This window comes from Colletes latitarsis, chromosome 9 (assembly GCF_051014445.1).
Source record: "Colletes latitarsis isolate SP2378_abdomen chromosome 9, iyColLati1, whole genome shotgun sequence".
NCBI classification, from domain to species: domain Eukaryota; kingdom Metazoa; phylum Arthropoda; class Insecta; order Hymenoptera; family Colletidae; genus Colletes; species Colletes latitarsis.
The window spans coordinates 19,681,512-19,702,448 of record NC_135142.1 but is presented as its reverse complement, the minus strand read 5'-3'; the positions used below and the strand labels follow the sequence as shown (position 1 = coordinate 19,702,448).

At 34.4% G+C, this 20,937-nt stretch overlaps 2 protein-coding genes across 3 annotated transcripts in view; both read right to left on the bottom strand.

The window, feature by feature from the left end:
* Fucta (glycoprotein 3-alpha-L-fucosyltransferase A) overlaps positions 1–20,937 on the bottom strand; it is a 428,362-nt gene that overhangs the window by 195,015 nt on the left and 212,410 nt on the right. The gene's annotated exons all lie outside the window — the stretch shown is intronic.
* The window catches only part of LOC143345931 (1-phosphatidylinositol 4,5-bisphosphate phosphodiesterase epsilon-1), a 210,264-nt gene that overhangs the window by 43,564 nt on the left and 145,763 nt on the right, over positions 1–20,937 (bottom strand). For both annotated transcript variants that reach the window (XM_076773555.1, XM_076773556.1), the window contains exons 9-11: positions 18,504–18,719; positions 15,719–15,946; positions 4,481–4,938 (exon numbers count right to left, since the gene is read on the bottom strand). In XM_076773555.1, coding sequence (XP_076629670.1) covers positions 4,481–4,938; positions 15,719–15,946; positions 18,504–18,719 — 902 coding nt within the window. The remainder of the gene's footprint in view (positions 1–4,480; positions 4,939–15,718; positions 15,947–18,503; positions 18,720–20,937) is intronic.

Genomic DNA, 20,937 nt, shown 5'->3' with positions numbered 1-20,937 from the left:
ACATCTAAACTCCCAAGTTGTATTACGTAGTTCTTCTCTATTTTCTAATTGTTCTCCCGCATGTTCTGATTGTCCCGTGACTTCCCAAACGTTGTCTTTATCTTAACGAATGAGGTTTCTAGACTTCTCAACACGCTTCGTGCGCGTAAAATGGACATTTTAACGTTTTACTCAACGTGGTTTGGTTTTCAAATTCTCAATTTCTGTTTTATTACGTCTTTTATCCAATTAGTTTGTCCCTTTCTGAAATGTTCCACTTGATTACACGTTTACCTTTTGCATAGCCAACGTTTGCTGATTCCTCCAGGTAGCTCGATGTTTGTGGACTTTTATATTTCCTTATACTTTGTTGGATTTACCAATATTTGCAAACTGCTCTTTGAACGTACAGTAAAACTAGCACGAGCCCCGGTTGCTAGATTGTTTAACGATCCGACAGTTCTGCCATTCGAACGTTTTATTATTCGAACGGAGTATGTCTTACGAGTGCAGCATTTTCCAACGCGAATGGTAATGCCTCTGGGAGGCGCTGGAGACTTTTAAGGGGGCGTTAAAGTGACAACAAACTTTAGGAAGGCATTTCGACGCGTTCGGGGAGCATTAACACTTGTAAGTCGAACGCAATCACCGAAGAGCTTTCATTTCATCGAATACATGAATCGCTAATTTTAAAACGACCTTGCTACGCCTCTGACAAATAAATCGACGCCATATTGCAGCGCGACTGCAATTACCCAACCTGCAATCTTTCTTTAAAATATTTCAGATGAAATTTTAAATAACGTTACTTTCATTGGGAATCCTATAAAATATCTACTGTTTAAAGTATTTTCATTTTTCACACTATGATTATTAACCCTTTGCACTCTACTGGCACTCCAATTCAAGTTTCATTTATGATAACACAAATTGAATTTAGGAAATATGCGAATAAAATTTTAATTACAGCTACTTATACATTTTTGTGAGAAAGAGAATATTTTTTTATTTTTAGGAGTCACATCAAAAAATTGCATTATTGCTAGTTGTTTATATTAATAAAGCCTCTCGGAGTGCAAAGGATTGAAATATTACATCGATCAATAATGAGATATTTGTGTATTTTCAGCCATTCGTGGACAGATTTCATTCATCTGTTAAATGTATTTTTCCATAAAGTAATTCGCTTAGTCGAATTTTCAGAATATTTGCGAACATACGTTCGTGTCCAGCGCGAGTGTGTAATACTCGTTCCGAATGGGTTAATTGCTATAATAATTGCATAGGGATAAATGTTCCAGTTTGGTTTGAATCGTTCATAACTTCCGACTCAACTACGCCAGAACGTTTGCTAGAAGGGATAGTTTCTTGCGGTAGACGAGTACAAGAAACCACTAAATAGTTTAACAACAACTAATAATTAACAACGTGTACCAGAGAGGTTGTTGGTTGTACCACTGACTTGGTTTCTGACGAGAATTGCTAAAGTAATTCAGTCAGTGCTTCCAAGTATTAAAAATTATGAGCAACTTAATTTTAACAGAAGAGTTAATTTATGTATCATTATGTTTGCTTAACAAGAATTTCCAGTTTATAACTTAACAAATTCTCAAGAAATTTAAGAAAAAATTCTTTGGAACTGACTATTAATCTGTAGCCTAATTACTTGCAAGGGATTTTATCGATTGGCAATACTGATTACTTTGAATATAAATTTTTACAGAAGAAGAAGTTCCATTTTTGAGTTAATTTATGTATCATTATGTTTGTTTAATAAAAATTTCGAATTTATAATCTAACAAATTCCCAAGAAATTCAAGAAAAAATTCTTTGGAGCTGACTATTAATCTGCAGCCTAATTACTTGAAGTGCAAAGGGTTGATTTTATCGATTAGCAGAATTGATTACTTTGAATATAAATTTTTGCAGAAGAAGCAGTTCCATTTTCGAGTTAATTTATGTATCATTATGTTTGCTTAACAAGAATTTCGAGTTTATAATCTAACAAATTGTCAAGAAAAAGAAAAAATTCTTTGTAGCTGACTATTAACCCGTAGGTTGAAGATTGAATAATTTTAAAGCGAGAAAAACCGTTTGTTGAAGTCGAAAAATTTGTTAATACGGTTTCTGGGTTCGCGTATAGAATAGACGACGGGACAGTAAGATTCCTGGGGGAAAAAATATCACTGTCGAGTCGTATGCACCAACTTTCGAGAAGTCGAGTGCTCGAACTACCTTCGAAGCTGCGGGACTTGGACACTTTTGCTTGGCAATTTCGAAACACGTCAAGAATATGGCTTTGAGTCACTCTGAGATTGCCTCGAGATTAAAACGAGCTTAGAAATGGTTAATGTCTTCACTGTGTCGAATGCTTTGAGGAAACTTGAGAATCTTGCGAGGATCTGTCTCGAAAACGTTCAAACTTTCGACGAAAGACACATTGATGGCTATCATCCTTATAACACTGAAAAATTGTATTTTGAATCTTACAATTGGGTCTAGAGACAATATTATTAGCAATATTTTCAAATCTTGAAGCAAAAACAATACAATCAAACATAACATTGAATTTTATGACAATTTTGATTCCTTTTGGATGACAAAAATTGTAGGTATTATCAAAATATGTATAAATATACTCTTGAATTTTTACTTCAAAAAGTTTTATAATTTTGTTTTGCTAAAAAAATCTCGTGTTAATAGAACACTTTCTTAATGAAAGCTTTTAGAAGTTTGTCTGTAATTTTTTGTGTTTTCTAACAATGTTTAACCATTTCTCACGTCAGAATACACACAATTGGATGATTGCTGTTGTATTCCATTATTAAATATTGACCTATCGTATAATTATGATAAAAATTCAAAATTTAGCTTACAGTGGGCTAGGTATTCCAAGACATTCAAGATACTCAAAGCATCCTCGCGATGTTCCAAGAGAATTCACTAAATTTTCAAGACTTTCGATCGCGTCACGTGTTGTGGAACGTTTTGATGCTTCTTACGTTTCGACTCCTTGACTCAAGATGTCTTGAGATGGCTTCAATTCCACCTCTAGTGCCGTTATACGGGCTACGCGGTAAAGTTTCAACGGTGATTTCTCGGGACTGTCACAGAAAAAGTTCCCTTCGTAATTCCAGGACAGCAAGGTCCCGATATTGGACCTTAAAAATCCCGAAAGTTGGCGACAGTCCTGTATACATGTGGGTGTTTTGACTTGTAAAATAATTTAAAGTTGCACACTCCGCGTAGAGTTCGTTCGAGGTGGCCAGAGCTATTGTTTAACGATTCGCGTTGACCTGCTTTTCAGCTTTCAAGCCGCAACACTCTCGCACGTTCCATTTTAAAACATTATTACTTTCGTAATATTTATTTAGGACACCTATTTCTATTTACTTAATTTTATTTCTCTGTTACTGGAGACAAATTCGAGTCTCCAAACATTTAATTTGATTTTATTATTTATGTTGGTTGTATCACTAATACAGTTGTATACTCACATGAATTTATATAGAAAGTAGGACGTGTTCGCTTTAGCTGCTGATACAAGACTGTACAGAGAGGTCGACAACGTGCACAGCACTTGTATACAGCCTAGATGGCAGCAATACAATGTCTATTGTATGATAACAGATGTCACGACTAATACACGAATTTCCATATTCCAACAATTTATTGGAGTTTAGAATATTAAATTCTGATTATTCGCTACAAGTATTTTTTAGGTAGATATATTCATTGCTATGCATTATTTATTTTGTCTTAGTACGGTTTGCTTATGTATTAAGTTTTTGTGCAACCTTTCGTATTCTGAGCAACTCATACGCATATTTTTTGTAAATTATTCATTATTTGTGTCCTTTGGTAATTCTCTCTTATACTGCTCTTCGATTCGAACAGTAAAATGTTCTTGCATCGCTTCTTCTTTTAAGTATAAAACCCAACATTTGGTGCTATATCATTCGAGTCTATGATGGATGTATTTCCCTCTTTGTAAGTTGATTGAAACTTGATCAAACTTACATAGAATCGGCGCTCTGCTTAGGAAACGCCTCAAATTATATATTAATTTTATTTTAGGGGTGAAATATTACATTAAATTTCAAAAATAAAATAATAAAATTGTAATTTTAGGGGTGACATATTATGTCATATTTCAAAAATAAAATAATGAAATTGTAAAAATTGTATAAAATTGAAATTTTATCGAGGAAATGCCTCCAATTATATATGAATTTTAATTTAAGGGTGACAAATTATATAATATTTCAGAAATAAATTAATAAAATTGTAAAAATTAAAATAAAATAATAAAATTGTAATTTTATCAAGGAAACGCCTCCAATTACACATGAATTTTATTCCTGGCGTGACAAATTATATTTAAAAAATAAAATAATAAAATTGTCATCACCAGATATTAAAAAATAAAACTTTGACCTCGCAGAAAGTTTCACAGATTTCCAATTAGTATCCCAAAGATAAAAACGATGGTTTTACTCACTTGCTAAGGGCAGGAGGGCAAAGAATAAAGATCAGTCGATTGTCCGGCAGACTTGAGCCGTACATGAGGCCGATGCATGAGTCGGAGCCCGGTAGACCGTACCTCTTGCAGATGCTTCTGAGATCGGTTTCTCTGTCCCGATCACAGCAGCCGATCATGACTTCCTTCACCGAACTTAGGTCCAAAAATCCCTCTTCCAGCGTCACGGAGGAGCATTCCGACTGCTGGGTCGTGTACCTCGTTGATAAACCGGCCGGTACCGTGTCCTCTGGATTGGCAGTTAGTGAAAATTCGGTGGAGGCTGTGCCGCCTATCTGAGCAGTTTTCAAGGGACTCCATGGCGGTTTTTCCCAGACGAAGGTACCGCAAGCACGATCCACTCGCGCGAATACCAAGGCCGTTCTCGTAGTGCCACCCTCGGAGTCCCAATGTACCAAGGTTGTGCCATGATGTAACATCTGAAACATGAAACGATCCTATTGCTGACGATTCTTCAAATCCAAACACGACCAATTTATTTGTTTACACAGGGTAAAAGCAAAAAGGTTCGTGCAAATTTGTGTCCTCGATCCCGAGTTATGGCCATCTTTTTACTGTTGTAACACACCAAGTTTTACAGTTTCTGAGGGATAGAATTCATATTGGAAAGGTTCATTGGGTCTAGACACTTCGAGAAACGAGCCAGAAGAAATAAATTGTTAAATGATACGAATGTCAAAATTTATTCGACGAGCAATAGATATTTGATCGAGAGGGAAGACACTGTTCTCTGACGAGGAAGCTTTAGTTGCCTTATCTTCTGGCTCGTCTCGTTGGACCAAGTATAGACGCAGTAATGCAATAAAGAACTCGTCTCTGAAAGAGTTGATCAAATAACGGACTCTATTCAGAAAGAAGAATCCGAGAGGAAACGTTCTTGCAATTAAATACAGTTGGGGAGAGTCATTGAGTACTTGATCTTCCATGATTCGAAAAAAAGGCTGATCGATCCGGGACAGAATGGTGTCGTGATCCAGGGATCAGGAGATTGTATTCCACACGCCTCTCAGTTATAGAGAACAACAATTACTGCAGTAATATAATAAGACTCTCATCCCTGGGGGAGTTGATCAAATACTAGTCTCTATCGGAAAGAAAAATCCAAAAGAAAACGTCTTTACAATCACGTGTGTATACTTGGGTGTGTATACGTGTAGTACTTAGGTAGTTCTAGTATCTGTTTTTCTATGATTTGGTTGTTCTGAGTTTTACACTAAATTTACATTACAAAGCTTCAGATTATACTTAAAGTTCCAGAAATCATAAATATTTTATTTATTTATGTCGACTTTGATTGATGCATTTTAATGTACCCAACAATATATCGAGTCTCAATAATCCCTTGCAAGTAGTGGATCGGAGTAAATTTTATTCCCGACCAACAAATGGAAATTTGGATTCAACAAATAGACAAATGGATTCATAAACTAATAATTTCGTTCGTAAAATTCACCCATAAATTAGAGCCTGTTAACGAATTTTTTAAAGTTATTTTTCGAACGAGTCTACCATTTTTATTCGTTGTTCGAGGGTGAAGACCACCCCTACGGTGGAGCCAGGGCGTAGAATCAATGTTTGTGATTTATGTACCGGGAGATTACGCGTTAATGGCTTTGAAAATCGCAGGGTCGCTGCGTAGAACTACACTAAACGCAGTAATAAAGGTCACGGGCCGTAAGTGTCGCGAAATCTGTTCCGTAACTGTCGCGGTAGTTATCCCCGCCGCTTCTAGGAACTGCTCTCGTATCCAGGCGTTATCATCGACACACGAGCTGCAGTCTCAGGTTACTAATGAGCCACCACAGCAGGAGAGTAACGCTTGTACCATAATTCTTTCCTTCTCGCGCTTTGTTTCATTTAGCGACGCCCTCGCGTGCTCCTCGCGGGGTTCAGTAGCTCGGCAGAAACGTGTAATTGTGTGTAGCTGTCATTACGAGGGCGTGTAAAGCTATGTAATCTCGGAGTGAACTCGTCTTGTGGTTGGATTCTCGCTGGCAGTGTAGGAGAAACCGTTTTCCTACGTGGAAAAGTACGCGAGCGAAGGAAACAAAATGAGAGGAACGGATGGATGCAGCCCTAGCACGCGCAATATCGTCTGAAAGAGCCCTTTTGCTCTCGAGAGACAATGATTCTTTCGCACGGACACGCGGAGGAACCTTCGAAACTTCTTCTGGGAAGTTGACCCCTTTGTAATCCCTAAAATACTGATAGCGAAACCCTCCCGGTGGACATCAGGCATTATGTCACTTGTTTCTTACTCGTTTTCACTGTTTTGCACTCCTTTCTGTGGTGTAAACATAGTTCGAATGTGAATGGGGATTCAAACGCGATCAAATTTTAGTCCCTTTTGCCTATGATTTGCTGTATTCCTCTGTTTAGCTACGGTTTAGATTGTGGAATTTATAGGAGGGTAGTTTTTTAAGAAATAATTGGTTGGTATTTCTTTTTTATTAATATCCACTTTGAAAGGGTGGAAATTGCCCCTCAAATTGTGTATTTTAAATCTTATGTGATTAGGTTCTTTATTAAATAAACACACAATTTTAAGAAGGCATATTACTACACTGTTTCATTGCTTAGCTTAGGTAGTTTTTAAAAGTCTATTTGATTCGTATTTCTTTTTTATTAACATCCACTTTGAAAGAGTGGAAATTGCCCTCTAAATTGGGTATTTTAAATCTTCTTATGTGATTAGGTTCTTTATTAAATAAACACAACGTATTCGGGAATATGTTTTCAACACCCTCATTTTGGGGGCTATTTTTTCGCTTTCGAATCGATAAAAAAATAGGTGTCCAATATTTGTTCAAAAACTTATAAATTTTATCAAAATTGACGCGTGCTGGTTCGAAATATTTCCTTATTAGTCTCAAACAAGTCAATCTTGTCATAAAATTTTTGATAGAGAGTTTCAAAAATTCTAAATTATTATAGATGGTGGTGTTTTAATGCTGGCAATGAATTTTGATCAAACAATTCTTTTTAAACGATGCAAATAAAAATATAGTGCATTTAACACTAGAATTACAGACAATTATATTTATTTGTACCAAGGAAATTCAAACGACAGACACGCGAAGAAGTGTATATTCAATGGAAATAAGCGTTTATTAATTCTCTTATAGAAAGTTACGATAAATTTTAAAAAATTTAGTTGTGTAAATTTTGTATGAGTTCTATTAGAAATTACTAATGGGTCATTTCGACTGCTTTGATAGTCCTAGTGTTAATCTTGCAGATGTAAATCTTGCAGAAGCTATTTGTCAGGAATTGTTCTTGTGTGAACTCCAGCTATTAGGCTAAAATGTGGCGGTGCTCCTTCATGCATAAGCCACATGCGACTTACGACATCAAGTGGGACTTCTCCCTGTGTCATCCAAGAGATTAATCAAGAAATTGACGTAAGATTAACCTGTTAATCCGCTATCAAGAGCAACGGTATCGATTAGATCGCTAATTATTCAGGCTCATTTACACTGAATCGTTGTTGGAACTTTGATTTAACAATAGCATGTGGGATTCCTTTATTTCAAACATACATTGTCTTATCATAAGTTCTAATTTCTTGTTGCATGCAGTATCGAACGTATCTCAGCTAATTTAATTTATTTTTCAATAATAAATTTTAATTCCGTATATTTTTGTGACAAAATATCTTTAACAATGAATAAGAAAAATGAGAAAATTCAAAATATCAATGATATACAGAAATTGTATAAATTTGAATGTGAATAAAAATTTTCTTATGTCCAAATAAAATTTTTAATTTTATTACCGTTATTGCTGTCGTTAGCGAATATGAAAAGTACGAAGACTGGTGGAAAAATTACTTTTGTAGAAATCACTGTTCGGAGGAAAACCGACCTCATAAACGAAATGAGTATCTATTATGGTCTTGTAATACGTCGGAACATTAGCTCCATTGAAAACATGGACAAAGAAGCCTGGGTAACTTTATACTACAAAGCTTCGAGCGATGAAAAACCTCGAACCACAATTGTCCAAAGGGTTCAGACTCGTGGTGTATGTGGCATCGTGTAAAAGCAACTGGCACATTAAGTGAATACATGTATAAAACATCAAAAGAACTAATGAAACCGATTTATAAACATTTTTCAAAGTTCAAATTTTCAAAGCACAATTCGTTCCTAAAAGTACGTGCAATGAGCTTATTATCATAAAAACGAAAGAGTATCTATCATAATTTTTAATACAATACATCGCTTAACGAAACAAAAATTCTTTCGAAAAAGTCGGAATTCACAGTTTGCCTCTCTCGAAGATTAAATTGAATATGAATATTTCAAATATGTAAAATATTTCTTTTATCAGGTCTCTCAAACTGACAGAAACTTCTTGATATCAGATTTATTTTAAAGCGTTTCACGTAACTAATAATAATGTCTTTCACAAATTAAAATTTATTAATGTAATTTTATAGATTTTTAGTTTAATATAAAATTTCAAATACCTAACTTGAAACAAAATTTATAAAGTATACCGTACTTTTTAATCCATCTTCATTTTTATTTCTTTATAGTATCATAATAATTGTAACAGAACTTACAACAAAATTAAATACGAGAATTTTTATGTCATTATCTACAATAGATAAAAGAATTATACATTCCGTATAGAATAAAATAATTAAAAAAATTTTGAAATATGAAAGTTCATCAAACTCTGATCCCAAAAAGTAATTATGTTAGTATTAATTATGTTTAGCGTTAAACTGGCTATCGAATGTTACCATCGCATTTCCTATTTCAAACGAGTAGCGAACGTAATTAAATAGACATCACACTCGATGTAATTAACAGATACCGATAGAAACGTGTCTCGATAAAACGAACCGTACGTGTTACGATTTATCGCACGATAACTCTTTGATACGACTTTTTGGACGAAATTCGTAACGTATGTGAGTTACTTGCACAAGTAGAGGTACGAGGCAATCGTTCGAAATGAAAGTATAGCGCTGCCATAAAACTTGGTGTACCAGTCCAATGAACAGCCGATTGGACCGTGCATGTTTATTTAACGACTAGCAGGAACGATCTGCTTGATTTGAATGTAATTTAAATGTAATTTTGCACTGGTTTGAAACATTTGTCACGCACAGAAACGACACATAAAAATACACGATTCTAATTTATAGAACATTCTACTGCAAATCACAATAGAAAAATATTTTCTATATCACGTATTTGTGAATCGTAATGCTCGAAAATAACATACAGGGAATAAGAATTACCTTGAGATTTTGGTTACTCTTTAAAATATTTTTTGAGTCTAAAATTTTTGTACAAAATATAATACATTGTATCGTAACATTGTTTGAGTATTAATTTTCGATGCAATTTGATTTCTCAAAAGTTGTATATTCGTAATGCTCGAAAATAACATACAGAGAATAAGAATTACCTTAAGATTTTGGTTACTCTTTAAAATATTTTTTGAGTCTAAAATTTTTATACAGAATATAATACATTGTATCGTAACATTGTTTGAGTATTAATTTTCGATGCAATTTGATTTCTCAAAAGTTGTATATTCGTAATGCTCGAAAATAACATTCACGTAATAAAAATTACCTTAAGATTTTGGTTACTCTTTAAAATACTTTTCAAGTCGAAAATTTTTGTACAGAATATAATACATTGTATCGTAACATTGTTTGAGTATTAATTTTCGATGCAATTTGATTTCTCAAAAGTTGTATATTCGTAATGCTCGAAAATAACATACACGTAATAAAAATTACCTTAAGATTTTGGTTACTCTTTAAAATACTTTTCAAGTCTAAAATTTTTGTACAAAATATAATACATCGTATCGTAACATTGTTTGAGTATTAATTTCCGATGGAATTCGATTTCTCAAACGTTGTGTATTCGATCCTTTTATTCCTCCGGTGTTTCGCGAAAGCACCACCTAAATCCCACGATTGGAAGTTGATTAAAGATTTTATCTCCGCGCGGCAAATGAAACGATAGCATGAAAAATCGTTGGAAAAAGAATCTCGACACGCGATTCGAACGAATGTTAATCTATGGACCATTTAGATCGTTTCTGGTGGTATCTGGTTCAGTTGCGGTGCACCAAATCGTGCTATGGCGTGGGACGTGGCGAAAGCAGTGTATATCGCCGGTGTGTTTATAACGCTGATGGAATTTCTAATGCACTTAGAACAGCTTTTATGCGGTCGACTCTGAGTGCAGCTTGTGTGGACATTTACAGAAGCTCACGGTGGGGGAATGTACGCGTTTAAATGAAATTATTTATCTTTGCTAGAATGCCAGCACAGCCTCGATTCAACGAACTTCGATTGTAACAGACGTTTACGATTTTTATTTGGTGCATCGTTAATCAAATTCGATTATTTCACGTAGACTGTGTGTCGTTTGAATCTAATCTACCAACCGACAATGTCTCTACGTAACTAAAATTGTAACTTCGTGATTGTAAAATTTACGACATTCATGGAATTAATTGGTTTAAACCGAGGTTATTTTATATGTTAATTTACGATGCACGATGGATGCAATATCGACTATAAGTTGTAAAACCAGGCACCTGCTTTATAAAATATATACACGTTCTACCACTCCTTCACCGTTTCGTCTTTATGGACGGTACTTGACCTCCATTGTTGAACAGCAAAAATAACTTTGTGTTATTAGAGTCCATAATGCAACTTCGTGTTTAATATAATAGTAATTAGTCAAACTGTTGTTTGCGAATTTTGACAAACGTGCACGAAGCAGTTGCGTATGAGTTTCATAATTACTGTTTACCCACTTAACAAAATTAATGATTAATCTCGTTTAGGCCCTCAGGGAAATTTACAAATCTTACGACGATGTTAATTACGTGTATCACTGAGAAATTTAGTAACACTTATTCATAATTTTGGTAGTCAGTGTCAAAAATAGTTTGAATGATCTCAAAACCAAATTAATACATCAATAGACAAAATCAAACCTAAAGAATACAGTAATGTTACATTTAAAATAAACTATAAAAAATGTAATGAGTCAGACTTTGGAGATACAAAATAAAAATAAATTCTACGTAAAGTTTTCTTGTAAAACGTTAATTGTGAGAGATTGTTATATTTAAAATAAACTATAAAAAATGCAATAAGTCATACCCATTTTAGAGATATAAAATAAAAATAAATTCTACGTAAAGTTTCCTTGCAAAACGACCATTATGAGAAATTGAAAAACGTTTTTGCATACTTGATATTATTAAACGTTTATTGCACAACGTCGAACGAATGTTATTATAATGTTTTAAATAAACAGTTGAAGGGAATTTAGATTTTTTTAAAAATTGTGTGCAAACAGTTTATCCGTAATACGAAACCATTTTCCGATCGTGCGGAAATCTGGTTTGAGGGGGTGAAACCTCTCCTTGGAAAAAATGCAGGTGCTTCTTTGTCATGGAATACCTTCGGAACGGTGAGAAATATCGAAGGAAAGTTTACGCGAAAGGGGAATTTTTTTTCCAATCCACAGAACTGTGACGCGAATAATTATCGTAGAATCCGTGTCTTTTATGTAGTCGTTTTTTTAATGTGAACAATTTTTCAAAATTTGTGATGCTCCCTTGTCCATACATAATGGACATAAGAAGTATAATAAATGTTTCAATATAATATCAAAATTTTAATAATTTGGGAAAATATAAATCATAGAAACATTATTAAGGTGTGTACTTACAAATACAATAAAATTGGTAAGAAATAGTTCCTCAACCATTCTTAGTATTTGTAAACACCAGTTCCAAGTAGAAATAATCGATAATGGTCAGACATGTTGGCGAAACTAGGACTAAATAAAAATCTTAAATAATGAATGGAATATAAACAAATTTCTTCGTTAGTGATTGAATGAAAATTAGAATTTAAATTATAGTATATTTATATTCCATGTTGAACAAAGAAATCTGAGTGAAAATGAATTAATTTATTTGCTTCAATTTCAAGAAACGAAGCATCGCACAAAGAAATTTTGTTCCACATTTTGGATTTCTTTTGTCGTTAAATATCATCCTCCTGCTAGTATTGTTTATTTGTATTTCTCTAATGAGATGCAAATCGTTTATAAAACATCAAAGACCAAATGTGCAGTTAATTAGAGAATGTTCACAATGCTACGAATTGTTGATTCACGCTCCAGCCAGTACAAATCAAATAATTTTGTTTGGTTCATAATAATAACAAATATTCACTGAACGCGAGGCGAAACCTTATGTTAATTCGTCAGAAGGCGTTCTCTTATTTTCAACGAGTTATAAATAATAATCCCGCGATACAGAGATATAAAGTAATTTCGACGCGAAATTAAAATTAAATTTTAATGCAAAGCCAGTGTTTATATATTTAGCAATTATTTTCATCTGATTCCAAAGGTTATATGACGTATCGAAACGTAAACACATGATGATATTTTGATCCTATTTAATGACGAATATATATTGTGATGAACCATCACTGATGATAATTGAATATTTATCCTATTAAGCCTCGAAGCTATAAATGTGGTATGTAGAAAAGATGCGTATCATCCAAAAACGATTAACGCTTACACAATCGTATCAGAGTAAATATCATTCGAAGGAATTAACTTCTCTATTCTCCTGTTAAAACTTTTGTATTTTTACTTTTGTGGATTATTGGAAAATTTATTTTTCCTTCCCTCTTATTTCTGATGACGTTTTATTTTATAAAATTCCTTAAATCTGTGCACGTTGCGATGTTCAATCCATCGTTTTTCCGCTATTAATACGGCCAATTAACACAGAAAACACTTTCTTCGAGAGGATGACCCGGTTTTGCCTTTCCAACCTCCTACCTCGACGTCTTTCCACTTTTAATCCTTTTCATTTCTGGCTGCTTTCCACTCATACTCCTAGATCGTTCCCTCTCTTTTCCTCTTCCTCCCTCCTCCGCGAAATTCTATGAGATATACCCGAGGTAGCACGGTAAGACTGGCCTCTTTGAAATCCTTTTGAAGCACAGGAAAACTACACCCGACGATCCCTTTTATCTAAGCACTACGGTGTGTCCAGCAACTAGGAAAATAGCTGGACGCTGGGATATTAATATTTCGAAATCATCCGCGGGTAAGGTCGTGCCTTTATGCCCACCTCCTTTCCCAAGGTTCGTACTGTGCCTGTTCGCGTACAATCACGACTCGATACGATACGAATAAATCACTGGAATACACGTTTCGACCAACAATTCTTCGTTTCGTGAATTCTTAATAACGTATCGTCACATAGATCTAACATTCTCCACTTTACACTTCGCTACGATAAGATTTAAACGAGACAATTAAAAGGAAAAAATAATATCAATCGATTTTAAAAAACGTAGAATTGTAATATCGCTGCATATAAATCGTAGAATGTCAAAATTGCAAATTTCGTTAATTTTTAATATATTCCCTTTGCGTTTGAATCCATAAAGAAGTGAATGGAATTTTGCATCGATGATTATTCACGAACATAAAAATTACGTTGATAATCTCTGGATCAGTTTCCCAGCGAAATTGCTGAAAATTCTAAATCGCGATACGCTCGATTGATATATTTACAGCTTCGGCGGTGGTCGCGTAATGGAATTACGCTGTGCTCTTTGATGCCCCTTTCTGGGAACGAACAGGACTCAGACGTCGTGGAAAAACACACACACGAAATGCAAATTAATTCTCGAAACTGTGTACGATCGATATTGTACTTCTATGACGTAATATGATACAAAAGAAGCGTTCAAAGGGCGAACTACAGATTTTAAATATGAAAATGTCGATCAAATTAAGAATCACGAGGATAGATACTACATTAATAAATATAGAACTTCGTATAACTCATAATAGTTCGTCGATACTTTCATACTTCCTTTCTACAAATAACGGATCTGAACTCGAATCGTAAAAACACAGTAATGATTCGTAAAATGAACGTTGCTCTGGGGTTGGTACGTTCAACTTTCGTACAGTGGAGGCAAAATTCAACACCAGTATTTATACACAATGGTAACGTTGTGAAATTGGAAGGGATAGAAATATGTTCAACTTACGAATCATGAGGATAGATACTACATTAATAAATATAGAACCTCGAGTAACTCATAATAGTTCAATATTTTATATTGCATACCTTCTTTTTACAAATAACGAATCTGAACTCGAATCGTAAAAACACAGTAATGATTCGTAAAATGAACGTTGCTTTGGGGTTGGTACGTTCAAGTTTCGTACAGTGGAGGCAAAATTCAACACCAGTATTTATACACAATGGTATTGTTGTGAAATTGGAAGGTATAGAAATATGTTCAACTTACGAATCATGTCTGGAGTTCATTTTAAGAATCATTACCGTACACAAATATAAGTGCACTGGTTTTATATTTATTTCTTCGACGTTTTGGAGACGATTTCCCATCGAGGGAATTTCTGATTGTACGAAATATGCACATTGAAAAGTCATTCGTTGAATTCCGACTCGAATAAAGGATTTTGAAGTAAATTTAATTCTTCGTCGATGTCTCTGATACAGATAAATCGGAGAAACTTGTTATACGTTAACACGATTAAAGCATAAAATTGTTCCAAACTGCTTGTAGGTTGCTGATACAAAACACGATCCACGTTTAATTTTAGTTTGGACGAATACTCTCGCGTTTTGACCGCAGTCGTACATATCCTTTAACCGTCCAAAAGCGAATGGTTTTGGCAACCGCATAGATGGCGGTGCTTGGATCTGTTTTGGACCACAGTAACTTTTCTACGCTATACGCGTCTCGAAAGTTTGTTTTGTTCGAGTATTTTACCTTTCTCGATCCATTGATTTTTAATATTATCCACGCAAAGAAAGTTTATAAAACTGGGTATGGAACTAGTAACTATTTTTATAAGATGGCTTATAAATTTTCAATTACAACAGCTGCTTTGATGTCCTGAATATTGGTATTTTCAGTTTTAAAGTTCAGGTCACTTCAAAATTAATGAGGATTCTTAAAAATGGCCTCTTTAATCAACCGAGTGCAATGATATTTTATATATAATTGAAGAAAATATTTTCTTCGAGTTGTCATCGTTTTCTCGAAATTAATTTTCAAAGGGAACGATAGTTTGGAGAAGTGTGACTGCTTAGTCTCGAAGTGTACATCGTAAACAGGATTTTTACCTGGAGAAGATGAAGATCCATTCCGGAGTGGGGAGCGGCAACAGGAAATAACGCGACTCCGTGATCGATAGCGATTGGCTGTACCGGTTTGTAGGAATCGAGATCGAGATGATAGTCGTTCTCGTCGCATTCTTCGGCCATGTAGGTTTGCTCGATTGCGGTCGTATGAATGCTCAGCGTGCGATGAAGCGAACCAGTTGTGGCGTCTCTGCCTCGAGCATGTCGATGCTAAAACGGAAATACAATAATTTCATGAATATTGAGAGATATCCTGCCAATACGGTGCTTGAATTTAATAGTGTCTTGCACAATCGGGGAGAGAAAACTTCTACAGTCGAAATAAACTGGGATTTGCGTGCCACGAGTGTGTCTCGCATTGTAAAAGCAACGAAACACTTTTAACTTTTTTAATTCTGTCGCAACTTGTATATTTCTATTTAAAAAACTATCTGTTTTTACCGTTAGAACGTTTTCCCACGAAAACTATCCTCGAGGAAAACTGATATTTTGGAACGTGTTCGATAAACGTTTTATCAGACGATATTTCGTAAATAAATGAAACTATCGTTCATATTTATAACACGTGCTATTGTAATTTGAGTTGGGTAAGAAATTTTAGTAAATCTAAATTCACTGTTTAAATTGCAACATGATTGCAGATGTATTAAAAGCGATGTAAAAGCAATTTTAGTAGAACGAAAATCGAGATCTCGTACGATTTCGAAGCTCCGATCGTGGCCGTTAAGCCATAACTTTGCATTGAATAATATAGGTACATATTTGTCAAACCACCGAGCGCCATCTTTATTGCACAATATCTCGTAAACGGTTGAACGTGAATCAAATAGTCTTTGTTTTTTAATAAACGTGGAGAGTTTCATTAAAATCGGCGAGCGACACGTTATGCGATTCCCTTGTGAAATATTAGTTTACCAACGTGCTAGTGAAATTTAAGCATCATGAAATTTATTCTGTCGCATAAAGGGACGTATATTAGGTCAAAGTTCCATGGATTTTTTAAGTAAAATAAAATAATAAATTCGTGTACTTTTACATTTAATTTACTATGAAATTTCCATTAATATTAACGAGTTCATCTTCTCTTAATGGCGAAGAAAAGCACTTCCCTGCTTGCTCGAAATAATTGAAAAATATTTAAATACGTAGAAAAATACTATAAAGGATGGTCATACAACTGAAACGGTTTATATCTCGAGTTTGATAAAAACTACAAAAATATCGCGGAGGGAAAAAGGTAATGTATATTTTTCTACCACTTTTTACACGAGAGCAACGAGAATTCAAAGTTCTAAAACGTGAGAACTACCATTCGTCGAGTTTATCGATTTACTGTTGCGTCGCTGGAATAAGTAAATATAAAAAAGAAATTTCCACGCGAAATAAAAATTTTTTACGAGTCTTCAGAAGCACACGTTCGTTTTACAACCATTGTCATATTTTTCTTTCTTTATTTAAGTTATTTCAATGGACGTAGGAAGCACTTTGGATTCATTTTCAGCGAATGAGGAAAACATTCAATTTGTAAAAGTAGAGTCTAATGAATCTAATTTGAATAAATTCCGTTCTTCAGACATCTCTCGAGTCTACGAACTAGATTAGCAATCACATTTTGACACGTGTTTGCAAACCTGTTCGAAGATAACGATGGGAAGCAATTTAGCCACATTTACGAAATATACGCGATACAATGGCGCTCAGACGCTTGGAATTACGCTAATTTCACTCGAATTTCGTCCAACTATAAATATTTTGGTAATTTTCGAACGAACTTCCAAGGTAAATAAACGAGAGCATCGTTTCGAATAGTTTGTTTCTTATTTTCGTCGAAAATAAAAATCGGAAACAGGAATTGGAGGCAGCGTGGATCCGCAATAGCAGCGAAAAATACATTGGCTGCTTGTATCCTCAAGGCTACCGTTTTCCCACTTGAGTGTGTTTCGAGTATAGCTCAACAAGTTTAATAAGATCCCTGAGGGCGTGGCCTGAGCGTGGAGAGGCAAATGGTGGGGGGATGAGATCGAACAGCGAGACTAAATCCAACGTTCGAATCGATTAAACGATAGATTAAACTATTCCTCTACCTTTACTGTCGTCCAATTTCATCGCCAGATAGTTTCTTTCAAAGAAAGAAAATTATTTATCAAGACACTAGCCTCTCGATATTATAAATATTATATCTTTAGGAGAATGTTTTAACAAAACCACAGATTTTCCCAACGAAGAAGAACCGTCTCGAAAGTTTATGCATACAGGAGAAATTTTAATTTTCAAAAAGCTACAGAATGCACGCAATATGCAAAATTATTATATTTAGGGGTCGAGACAACTCCCTGGAAAGCTCCCATTTCATTAATTTTATTAATAAAAATACGAATTTGCATAAAGATCCGCAGTCTAATGATAACCCAACGGTTTGGACATGTTTTTAGGAGACAAATTTCTTCAGGCAAGTAAAATTAAGAATGACAAGTACGAACGACGAGCTGCAAGTTTCCAACCCCCGGGGATCTCGTTAAACTCGTTCAACTATACTTCGCGATATTCCTTTCGGCGAATTTCTTGGGTAAATATCGAAATTACGAAGTTTAAGTCCATTTTTAACGACGTTCCCACCTGGTTTGTTGGACCAGGAAAGGTACGACTCGATTTCTCTTGGCGGAAGAATTCCCATGCATACATCACCGCACTCTCTTGGGTACAAAGTGTCCCGTAAGACTTAACGTTGTCCTTTCGTAACGAGGTTGGTCGCGGGAACTTACGTTACCTTATGAAATTCGGCGACTTTCTCGAGGATAGTGTTCGTGTCGTGGAGAGGCTTGTGCTCCTGCTTCTTCAGGGAACTATTCCGTGAGTTACATTCCGATGGCGATTCTGTGATACTGTCCAAAGTTATCTTCCCGGTATGCCCCGAGGACGGCACGTTTTCAGATTCGACGTCCTTGCGCGGTGATTCTCGGATGTCCTTGCAACCGTGTTGAGACTGCAACAAACACGAACATATTAATATTTGGAAACAAAATCCCGGATTATCTTTTTTTATATAATATATATTCTAAACGAAATGTTTCTCTATTAAACTGCGAAATCTTGAATCCACTCAACACTGGAACTACAGACAGTGGTGTATTTAATTGCACCAAAAAAATTAAAACGATAGATAGTTGAAGCAATGGAAAAGTGATCCCACTTTGCAATCGCTACATTATCTATTTTTATATAACATATTTTCTAAACGAAATGTTTCTCTATTAAACTGCGAAATCTTGAGTCGACTCAACACTAGAACTAGAGACAATTATAGCATACTTATTTATACCAACAAAATTAAAACGATAAATACTTGAAGAAATATATAATGCAATGGAAAAATCCGGTCGAGTAAATTTTATATAATTTTTATTAGAAACTACCAATCATTTTGACCACTTCCAATAGTTCTAGTGTTAAAGTTGTTCTTATTTACGTTTAGATAACTCTATTATGTATATTAGCTTCATTGTTAAAAACGTTTTATAATTAGGACGTCCAAAAATAATGTTCGAACGTCTTTTTGTTACGAGATTGAATTTCGATTCATTCGAAAAGATTAACGGTTTCCTTTTAGTATGCTGATCGATCCAACTGTAAGCTTCAATTCATAATATAATTTTCTTTGATATAAGTGGCTTTTTTTTAGGTCTCCTAGTATTCAAACCCACTTGAACGAGCTCGTTCCTTACGATTGGACCGAGTACACACAAAGGTTTCTCGAATTCAGGTTTTAGCTCCACCGAAGTCTTATTCGCGTTGTTTTGATAGTCTTGACAAGGATGATTGGTTCGATTCATCTAACGCTGTAACTGTTCACGCAGAAAGACCTTCCTCGTAGTTAATGCAACCATAATGCTTAATTTACACACCGCCAAATCAATACCATCGCTCATTTTGCAGTACCCTACTCTCTGGAGTTCAACAACCAATTTACACGATACTGAATTTATGTGTAAATTTGATTGAATCGATACAATGGCGCAGCTTTGTTGTGTCATGCAACAATAATATCGTGTACGAAGTGTCCACTGGTGGAAAGGAGGAATGTCGATTAAAACGAATTTCGAGTTCAACATTTCTATATTCTGGAATATTCTTCTTCTTCAGTATATTCTTCTTTTAAGTTTTATAGTTATAAGAAATCGAGGCATAGAAATGGGAAATATCAAAGAAAAACAGTGCAAGAAAGGATGAAAGATTTACTGTCACCTTAAACTGTTTTATTTAAAATAACAAATAAACCTTATAGAATTGTAAATAAAAAAATCTAACACAGAATTATAACAGCAACTTAAGTTTTTGTAAAGTGATAATAAATTTTAAGTTGATTAGAAGAGTGAAAGAAAATTATTGGAGAATGTAAGTTATGAATCCAACAAAATATTTATTGTGATATATGTATGAGAAAATAGAAATTGTGACATTATTTTGAAAAATAAATTTTCGTTTTCTGAAAAATGTTAAAAACTTTATATACTCTTTTTTATTCATGGACATAATCACCAATGGTAAACATTTTCCGAACACTGATATTAACTTGCTACTGTTCATCTATTTCCAAATATTTTTTGTAAATGGACACAAATAATAAAGGGAAATTAAAAAAAACTGATATTAACCGAAGTATAATTGATAATATATTTAATATTCGAGCGACGCTAGAAATATTTCCAGTAACGTAGATTGGGAACTAGATTGAGAATAGTAAGAGCGAATGACAAATAGTGGATGAGAATCGGATTCAGTTAATACGTCGAGTGTATTTCATGCATATACGATGACCATGGATAGTGATAACATATTTTCGCGGAAAGTAATGCAATTGAATAGTTTTTAGCATTTTGTATATTTTGTACAAAACAGGCAATACAAAAATGTTCGACGCGTATCTTTTTATGTATATAAATTACTTCACTACTCCACTTTTAAACGTATTTCTAAACACACTATTATTATTAGACTGCAGATCTTTATGCAAATTTATATTTTTATTAATGGAATTAATGAAATGGGAGCTTTGTAAAGGGTTGTCTCAATCCCCAAATATAATAATTAAGTGCAAAAAGGAATTTCTGGAGATTCAGTGCAACCAGACTCTAATTTCCTAAGAATTAAAACTCCAAAACTTCCCCTCCGTATCACGGTTGCTCCAATTCTTGTTCTCAAAT